General features: G+C 49.0%; 1 protein-coding gene across 3 annotated transcripts in view; it reads right to left on the reverse strand.

Annotated features, from left to right (window-relative positions):
• RNF212 (ring finger protein 212) overlaps nucleotides 1–10,253 on the reverse strand; it is a 55,886-nt gene that overhangs the window by 2,367 nt on the left and 43,266 nt on the right. For all 3 annotated transcript variants that reach the window (XM_017538962.2, XM_037742164.1, XM_037742166.1), the window contains one exon: nucleotides 1,411–1,483. In XM_017538962.2, coding sequence (XP_017394451.2) covers nucleotides 1,411–1,483 — 73 coding nt within the window. The remainder of the gene's footprint in view (nucleotides 1–1,410; nucleotides 1,484–10,253) is intronic.

Consider the following 10,253-nt stretch of genomic DNA (forward strand, 5'->3'; position numbering starts at 1 on the left):
TCCATCCCCACACCTCCGTTCACCCCTGCCACCCGTCCATCCCCACGCCGCCTGTCCATCCCCCGCACCCGTCCATCCCCACACCTCCGTTCACCTCCGCCACCCGTCCATCCCCATGCCGCCTGTCCATCCCCTGCACCTGTCCATTCCCAAACCTCCCCCGCACCCGTCCATCCCCACACCTCCGTTCACCTCTGCCACCCGTCCATCCCCACGCCTCCTGTCCATCCCCCGCACCCGTCCATCCCCACACCTCCATTCACCTCTGCCACCCGTCCATCCCCACGCCGCCTGTCCATCCCCTGCACCTGTCCATTCCCACACCTCCCCCGTACCCGTCCATCCCCACACCTCCGTTCACCCCTGCCACCTGTCCATCCCCATGCTGCCTGTTCATCCCCCGCTGCCTGTCCATCTCCACGGCCCCCCGTCCATCCCCACACTCCCCGTCCATCTCCACGTTCCGGTCCATCCCTGCGCCCCGGTCCATCCCCGCGCCACCTCATGCTGTCTGTGCTGTCCCTCCATCCCAGGGCTGCCTGTCCATCCATGCTTTCACTTACTAGAGGGAGACAGAGGCCGGGGTGAGGGGCTGCCATGGCAGGACCCTGCCCTGGAGGGTGAGAGGGCAGCCGGTGGCGGACGTGGCAGATGCCACAGGGCCCGTGGGCACCCAGGAGGGTCAACAACCCAGGGCAGCGGGGGGCAGGAGGTGAGGGCGTGAGAGAACGCTGAGGTCTGCAGGCAACCCAGGGTGGACTGGACCACAGGCAGCAAAGGGCGTTCAAGGGCTCTGCGGGGGCTGATATGGGAGAGTCTGCCTTTTAGAGGGACCACTGAACCTTTGAACACTTGAGTTCTGTTTACAGAGACATCGGTGTGAGCTTAACTGTGCAGCAGATGGAGTGGGAGGCCACCCAGAAGTCTGAGAAGAGGAGCACGGGGAGGTGAACTGTGGCCTGTCCCCGGCTGGGGCCGGGTCCAGCCTGCCACCTGCTTTTGTAAATGAAGTTTCACTGGAACGCAGCCACGCTCATTAATTTACATGCTGCCTGCCGTAGCCTCCTCAGTACAGAGGCAGAGCTGAGCAGCTGCCCACAAAGCCAGGAGTATTTCTACCTGCCCTTTTTAGGCACACCTGCTAAGCCACGGCCCGTTCCTCTGGTAAAACAGCATGCAGCCACGACATGGTCTTGTGAAGTTTCCAGCAACAGGGAAAATGCCTACGTGATATCTCAGCTTCACAACAGCAAACTATAAAGTGGCATATACAACAAGACCTCACTCAAAGTGTGTAAAAATCGGGTTGAAAAGCAACATACTAAACTTTTAGAGGTAATTCTCTCTGGTGCGTGAGATGATGAGCAGTTTTATTTTGCTGGTGATTTCCTTGAAGACACTGTAAGATACCTGAGAGGCTTTCCCACGCTCCTCTGACTCGGCGTCAGGCCGGGATGCTCGGGGCCCCGGGAGGAGACACTGCCTGTGGTGGAACAAGAAAAAAACATGAGCTGTTTGTGTACACGTCCTGCTGCTTTGAGCACCACAGCCAGGACAGCCTGCCGCGCTTCCTGGTAGCGGTCTCTGCCTCCCCGCCATGAGGGCAGCAGGCAAGGAGCGGCAAACCACAAACCGAAAACCGGTCCCTCAGGTCGCTCACACCCTGGTGGAAACATGACACCCTGAGAAGCCCTGGGTCTTCCATGTGAGGACGTAAATATCCTGCTTTTAGGCACCTCTGCAGCTTAGTGACTATGTAAGCCACGTGAATCATTGGCAGCTGGACAACGAGGCCTGGAAACCAACCAGCCAGTCCTGGCTGAGTTTCAGCCTCACTTAGGGGCTCTCAGCCTGTGGGCTCCTCCAGGGGTGCCTGCCTGTCACGTGGGCAGCCGTGGGCAGGCAGAGTATGCCTGGCATACACAGGTGCTCAACGGGAATCTGCAGCAGGAGCTTCTCCCCCGCCTCTCCCAGGCCTTGGCTCCTGCTACCCGGGGAACTGCCGGAAGGGCAAAAGCGCATCCAGAGTTGTTTCAGCGGCTGACCCGTGCTCTGCCTTCTCCAGGTGCCTTGTAACATGAAAGGAGAGATGTGGCAACTCGGTTCTCAAGCAGCAGTGCTCATGGGCCAGCAGACCCCAGGCTGGGAAAGCCCCAGGCAGGGGAGCCCGAGCGTCAGGCTTCCCCAGCGCAGTGGCTGGTGACTGCCAGTGCCCTGCCTGCTGCGGCACATTGGGGGACGCTGGCCTGTGGGGCAGGAGGCCCCGAACACAAGGCAGCCTCCATACCCCCGACTGGGGTCTTGTCTTTGCCCCCGTGCATGGGCGAAGGTGCAGACCTGGCGAGGAGGCTGCTTGTGAGAGGCCCCACAGCTCCCAAGTCTGCAGGTGACCCTGAGAAGATCCCAAAGAACAGCAGGAAAGCTGTGCGAGTGCAGCCTTCACTGTCTTTTTGGCAGTTTGGCATCGGGAGGCTGTGGACCTGCAGAGACTGTCCTCCCAGGACAGCCCGTTCCTAGAGGCAGGAGGCCACAGTGAGCACATCTCTGATACGAAAGCCAACAAATCCACAGCCCGTGTCCAGAGCCACTCCCAAGCCTGGACAGCCCATTCCGCCCACCCACCTGATCCCCCATGAGAACCACAACGATCTTGCTAGGTCTCCCCTCACTCCCCCGCCGGGGGCTCTGGGGAACCTCGGGGGAAACTCCTTTCCTCCTCATCTGCTGGCCTCACACCACCTGATAAAAACAAAACCCTACACATTTAATACACAGAACCAAATAACAGCAATGGCAGATATCTTTTGTTAACTTATGCTCAATACTATATGGTTATTTGAAATTGTTTCCTATTTACCCAATGGGAAGTTTTTGAGATAACTATTATCAAGAGATGAAGAGATTGAGGACCCAAGAGGCCAACAACTCACCCAGGGTCCGGCGAGCAGGGCTCAGAGAGCCAAGTGTGGGCTGTGGGATCTTGGACCCAAAAGACCCCGCCGCTCAGGCCCCTGTATGTCCCACAGGGCGCCCGGAATCCTGACGAGTCCTTCAGATTCTGACTGAGAATCAAGTCACACCAGGCATCATCTCAAAGAGCAGTGACTCAAGAGAAAGGGGCCCTGGAAGTGCTAGAGGAAGGCCCGAAAGCCATCCAGAGCCGGGCCCCTCTCAAAAGCACAGCGTGCAGGTGTGGGAGGAGCTCCTCAGGGTGCCAAGGGTGCTGTGTTTCAGCCCCACTAAGAGGTGGGTGAGCAGAGGGATATCTATCCCCACGACACCTCCCAGCGCCGCGCAGAGACCTTCACTCAGGACAGTAACGTGACGTGACACATTTCACAGATGCCCATCTGAACAATTTAACTAAAAACATGTTGACATTTGAAGAGGGTAAGTTTCAATGATCTGGGTGTGGAACAGGCTGCTTCCCAGTGACACCAGACCTGCCGTGTTGTGTTCCGGAGAGGACTGCGTGCTGTGGAGTGGGTGCCCTGCGCCCCTGCCAACAGGTCAGACAGCCCCACACACTGTGCAGTGACCACAGGGCAGACGATGACAGAGGGCCCGCCTGCCACAATCAGCAAATTATCTCTATGAAACCAAGTATGAAACTGGACAAAATGGTAGAAACAACAGTTCAGGCCTCTGGAAATCAACTCAAGGCAGACAACATATTGGAAAACATTGACTCCTGAAATCCACAGCAGCTTTCTGAGGAGCAGGACTGGGCTTCCCAGCCTGAGGCTGCTCCACCTGCCCCTACTTCACGCTGCCAGCAAGAGACCAGCTGCACCAGGGTGGACGGCTGAGGACCAGCAGCTTTGCTTCCAGAGTGGGTGGGCTCAAGGTGGGAGGAGAACACTTTCATCAGCCACGAGAGGTCCACCTGCAGGACCTGGAGAGGCCCACAGCCCTGACTGAGGAGGGCTGGGGAGAGGAGGGACCAGTCAGAAAAATAGCGGGGAGAGCCAGAGAGAGACAGCTCCCCGGAACCCTGGCTGACAGAAGCAGCACACACAGCAAGTGCAGGGAAACCCAGCGCAGCTGCAGAAGTGACCCCACGGGGGCCAGGAACCGGCTGGATGTCAGCTCCCCACACGCACAGATTGTCGGCCGTGGGGAGCTGCAGGAATGTGACTATTGGGGCACAACTACAGACAGAGCGTGGGCCGGCCGCCGAGCTGTAAAGACGAGCGGACACCCCGGCTCAACACCAACAGTAGAAACCGCGCAAACGCGTCTGCGGCAGCTGTGGACACAGATTCTCCAGTTTAGGTCCAGGTAAAATACCCAAGCAAACAAAAACCAATCAAACAACCTCATATACAAATATGAGAATCAGGACTTGCTGAAATACAGTACCTGGACTGTCCAGATTGCAGCCCCAAATTACGGGATCAGCAAAGAAACAGAAACGTGACCACACTCCGGGAAAAAGGCCAAGGGCAGAAGCCCACACTGCGTGGCCCAGCTTGCATTTCCTAAGGACTCCAGAGCGGCTACTACAAATGAGTCTGAAGAATTACAGAAAAATATGACGACTGTACCTCAGCATACAGGGCTTTCAACACGAAAACAGAAACACTAAAAAAAAAAAAAAAGAAAAGAAAAGAACCAAGAAGGGAACATTTCTAACTCATTCTACGAGGACAGAATGAGGTTCTGACACCAAAACCGGACAGAGACGTTACAAGGAAAGAAAGCTGCAGACCAGTATCTCTCATGAATACAGACACAAAATTCCTCAACAAAATACTAGCAAACCAAATCCAGCAGCATGGAAGAAGGATTGTTCACTATGACCAACTGGGATTCATCCCAGGAATGCAAAGTTACCTCAACATACAGAGGTCAACACCATATTAACATACTCTACCAGCGGATGAAATGACCTCTGAGAACACGTAACCGTCACAGAACAAAGAACAAAACCCGACGGTCATCTTGAAAGATAAAAATTTAACACTTCTTCATGACAAAAAGGAGCAGAGGGAACTCAGCCCTCTAAAGGGTGCCTCCAGGAAACCCTCGGTGAGCACCAAGTGCCACGGAGAGAGGCTGAACGTTTCCTCCTGAGATCAGGAACAGAACAAAGACAAGGATACCTGCTCTTGCCACTTGTATTCAACATTGTGTTGAAGTAGGTTCTAGCAAGGGCAGTTAGGCGAGAAAAATAAATCAAAGTCCTGCAGTGGGGTGGGAAGTGAAAAAATAAAAATAAAAGTAAAAGATAAATAAAAGGTGCCATGTTTGGAAAGGAAAAAGTAAAACAGTCTCTACTTGCAGATGACATGATTTGACATACAGAAAACTCTAGGGAATCCATGAAAAATCCCCGGAGCTAATAAATGAACTCAGTAGACTGCAGGACACAAGATCCATCTATAAAAATCAGTTGTATTTCTATGTACTAGCAATGAAAATCTGAAAACAAAAGTTAGAAAACAATTGTATTTACAATAGCACCAAAAATAGCAAACTACTTAGGAAAAAATTTTACCAATGAAGTGCAAGACCTCTTCACTGAAAACTACAAAATACTGTTGAAAGAAATCAAAGACCTAAATAAAGGGAAAGCTATATCCAACATTCATAGATTGGGAGACACAATATTAGTATTAGGTGGCGACACTTCCTAAATTGATGTACAAAGTGAATTAAAGCTCTACCACTTGCTTTGCCGGCAGAAATGGGAAAATTGATCCTGAAATGCATATGGAAATGCAAGGAACTCAGAATAGGCCAAAAAAAAATCTTAAAAAAGAACAAAATTGGGAAACGCACACTTCATGATTTCAAAAATGACTAAAAAGCTACAGTAAGTGAAAGACAAAAAGAAAATTACTGAAAGCAGCAAGAGAAAAGCAGCTCATCAGCTACAGGAGAACGGTATGATTAACAACTGCCTTCTCATCAGAAATCATGGAAGTGGCTGGGCACGGTGGCTCATGCCTGTAATCCCGGCTCTTTGGGAGGCCAAGGCTGGTGAACAGCTTGAGAGCAACAGTCCAAGGCCAGCCTTGGGAAACATGACGAAACCCTGTTTCTACAAAAAACTGACAAATTGGCTGGGCGTGGTGGTTCACGCCTGTAATCCCAGCATAGTGGGCAAGGTGGGCAGATCACCTGAGGTCAGGAGTTCAAGAGTAGCCTGGCCAACATGGTAAAGCCCAATCTCTACTAAAAGTATAAAAATTAGCCAGGTGTGGTGGCAGATGCCTGTAATCCTGGCTACTCCAGAGGCTGAGGCAGGAGAATCACTTGAACCTAGAAGGCGAAGGTTGCAGTGAGATCGCACCATTCCACTCCAGCTTGGGTGACAGAGTGAGATGCAGTCTCAAAAAAATTAAAAAAATAAAAATTAGCTGGGTGTGGTGGTGCATGCCTACAGTCCCAGCTACTCGGGAGGCTGAGGTGCCAGGGTCGATTGAGCCCAGGAGGTCCAGGCTGCAGTGAGCTATGGTCAAGCCACTGCACTCTAGCCTGAGTGTCAGAGTGAGACCCAGTTTCGGAAAAAAAAAATAATAATAATGGAAGCCAGAAGGCAGAGGAATGACACCATATACCAAGAGCTAAAAAGTCAACCACGAAAATCTATATTCAGTGAAATTATCCTTCAAAAAATGAAGACAAAGACATTTAAATATGGAAAAAAAAAAACAATGAAGAGAATTCACTTCTACCCAATCTTCCCTGCAAGAAAAACAAAAAGCACTTCAGTTTGAAAGGAAGTAACACCAGATAGTAACATGAATCCTTGGGAAGGAATGAAGAGCTCTGGAAATGGTTAATATGCATGCTGTAGATACAATAAAAAATGTAATAAAAGTTTTTTTTTCTTAAGGGCTTTAAGAAACATGTTTAATTCAGGAAATAATTACACCACCATACTGTTAGATTTATGAGACATAGATCACATGTACATGTATATAAATAAATATTACAAAGCAGGTGGGAGGAAATGGAGTATATGGGAGCAATGTGGTTATGTTTCACTGGAATGAAGTCAGTATTAACCTCAAGTATACTGTGATAAGTTCAAGATGCATGTTGCAATCTCTAGAGGAATCACTAAGAAAATAATAAAGCACGCAGATAAAGTATCAACAGAAGAACTAAAATGTGTGTTAGTCAGCTTGCGTTTATATAACAAAATACCACAGACTGGGTGGCTTACACAACAGAAATTTATTTCTTGCAGTTCTGAGACTGGCAAGTCTATGAAGATGGTGGCTGATGTGGGTCCTGGCTTGCAGACAGCTGCCTTCTCACTCCGTCTTCCTGTCACCTCTTTTGTGTGTCCAGAGAGTTAGTGAGCAAGCTCGCTGGTGTCTCATTTTGTTTTTTGACAATGTTTTTATTATGATAAAAGTTACCACCTTAACCATTTTCAGTGTTCAGTTAGTGGTATTAAATACATTCCTAATGCCGGGCAACCATCACCACCATCCATCTCTGTAACTCTTTTCATTTTGTAAAACTGAAACTTGGTTCCCACTAAACAGAAACTTCCCATTCCTCCATCCTGCAGCCCCTGGAAACCACCATTCTACTCTGTCTGCGATTTTGACTTCTCTGAGCACCTCACAGAAGTGGAATCACACAGCATTTGTCTTTTTGCGACTGGCTTATGTACTTAGCATAACTGACTTATGTACTTAGCATAACGTCCTTCAAGTTCATCCACGCTGTAGCACATGCCAGAATTTCCTTCCATTTTGAGGCTGAGTAATAGTCCACTGTATGGATACATACGTTTTGCCTGCCCATTCATCTGCTGATGGACATGTAGTTTGCTTCCATGTTTTAGCATTGTGATGTGAACACTACTACGATGATCTTGGGTATATAAGCATCTCTTTGAGACCCTGGTTTCAATTCTTTTGAGCGTTTACACAGAATTGAAATTGCAGGATCAGATGGTAATTGTTTTTAACATTTTGAGGAGCTGCAACACTGTTTCCCACAGCAGCTGTGCCATTTTACATTCCCACCAACAGCGCACAAGGCTCCAATTCCCCGTGTCCTCAACAACACTTGTTATTTTGGGTTTTTAAAAATGATTACAATAACATTTATTTGAAGTAAAACATCTGCAGACCAAATAATTCTTAAATTAAGATTGTTTCAGGTTTAACCATCTTCATAAAAATACTTTGAGGACAGCTGCATCCACAGACTCCAAGTATGTGATTACGTCTTTGTCCATTCTTCTTTTTTTCAGACAGGGTCTCACTCTGTCACCCAGGCTGGGGTGCAGTGGCATAATCATGGCTCACTGCAGCCTCAACCTCCCAGGCTCAGAGAAGCTGGGACCACCGGTGTACACCACCATGCCTGGATAATTTTTGTAGAGAGGGGGTTTTGCCCAGGCTGGTCTGGAACTCCTGGGCTCAACCTCAGCCTCTCAAAGTGCTGGGATTACAGGCATGAGCCACCTCGCCTGGCCTCTTTTCTTTCTCAAATAACCTCTTTCGGTGTGGTTCGAGGTAGAATTTATCCTCTTCCTACTTGGTCCGCGGCTCACTAGGCAGGATCTGCTGCCTCATGGTCAGGCCCGCTGCTCTCCTAATACAAAACACCCTGTCATTAGAAAGGTTCTCAGGGAGGCTTCTCGTGGCTACTTTTATGTCTTCATACTCATGATACTGTATCAGCATGCATTAACCAGTTTATTGAATCCTGCAGCCCTGTGATACCATTTTTGAATACCATCTAGCCATGAGCCTGATGCTTCAACACCTGCCGGCCAATTTGACCTGAAAACTTTTGTTTTACTTTACCTTTTTTTTTTTGAGACAAAATCTCACTCTGTTGCCCAGGCTGGAGTGTAGTGGCACGATCTTAGCTCACTGCAACCTCTACCTCCCAAGGTTCAGGCAATTCTCCTGTCTTAGCCTCCCGGGTAGCTGGAGACTACAGGTGTGTGCCACCATAACTGGCTAATTTTTGTATTTTTGTAGAACCACATTTCACCATGTTGGCCAGGCTGGTCTTGAACTCCTGACCTCAAGTGACTGTCCACTTCAGCTTCCCAAAGTGCTGGGATTACAGGCATTTGTGCCCGGCCTGTTTTTAAGAGACAGGATCTCCCTCTGTCATCCAGGTTGGAGTGGAGTGGTGAAATCATAGTTCACTGCAGCCTTGAACTCCTGAGCTCAAGCAATCCCACCTCTGTGTCCCAAGTAGCTAGGACTACAGGTGTGATTTTAAAACTATATAGTAGCCATCCTAATGGGTGTGAGATAGTATCTTGCTGGGTTTTTTTTCCCTCTTGGAAATGGTCCTGCTACATTGCCCAGGCTGGACTCCATCTCCTTGGCTCAAGCAATCGTCCCACCTCAGCCTCCTGAGTAACTGGGACTACAGGCATGAGCCACCATACCCAGCTCTGTCTATAGTTTTGATTTGGATTGCTCTAATGATTAACGACGAGCATCTTTTCATGCGCTTATTGACCATTTGTGTACTTTGCTCATTCAAGTCATTTGCCCCTCCCCCTGCTTTTTTGTCACCCAGGCTGGAGTGCAGTGGTGCAATCTCGACTTACTGCAACCTCTGCCCCCAGGCTCAAGCAATCCTCCCACCTCAGCCTCCCATGTTGCTAAGACTACAGGTATGTGCCATGATGCCCAACTACTTTTTAAGTTTTTTTGTAAAGATGAGGGTTTCATCATGTTGCCCAGGCTGGTCTTGAACTCCTGAGCTCAAGCCATCCTCTTGCCTAGGTCTCCCAAAGTGACTGGATGACAAGCGTGTGCCACCGCGCCCAGCCTCTGCCCATTTTTGAATCAGGTTGTCTGTTGTTAAGTTTTAGTTCTTTATGTATTCTGGATTGTAATCCCTTATTAGATACACATGATGTGCGAATATTTTCTCTGATTCCACAAGTTGCCTTTTTACTCTATTGATAGTATCTTTTCATGCTCACAATTTTTAAGTTTTCACGAGGTCAATTTGTTTAATTTTTTGTTGCTGTTGCCTGTGCTCCGGTATCATATGCAGGGAATCACTGCCAAATCCAACATGATGGAACTTTTGCTCCATGTTTTCTTCAAAGAGTTTTATAGTTTTGAGTTATCCTTGATCCATTTTGAGTTAATTTTTGTACACGGTGTTAGGTCAGAGTCCAAATTCATTATTCTGCAGTGGATAATATCCAGTTTACCCACACAGTGTCTCAAAAAAACTGTCCTTTCCCTCACTAAATAGTATCTTTCTCCATTGAATAGTGTCTTTTGTTTCCAGGACAT

Source organism: Cebus imitator, unplaced genomic scaffold (genome assembly GCF_001604975.1).
Source record: "Cebus imitator isolate Cc_AM_T3 unplaced genomic scaffold, Cebus_imitator-1.0 Scaffold117, whole genome shotgun sequence".
Taxonomy (NCBI): domain Eukaryota; kingdom Metazoa; phylum Chordata; class Mammalia; order Primates; family Cebidae; genus Cebus; species Cebus imitator.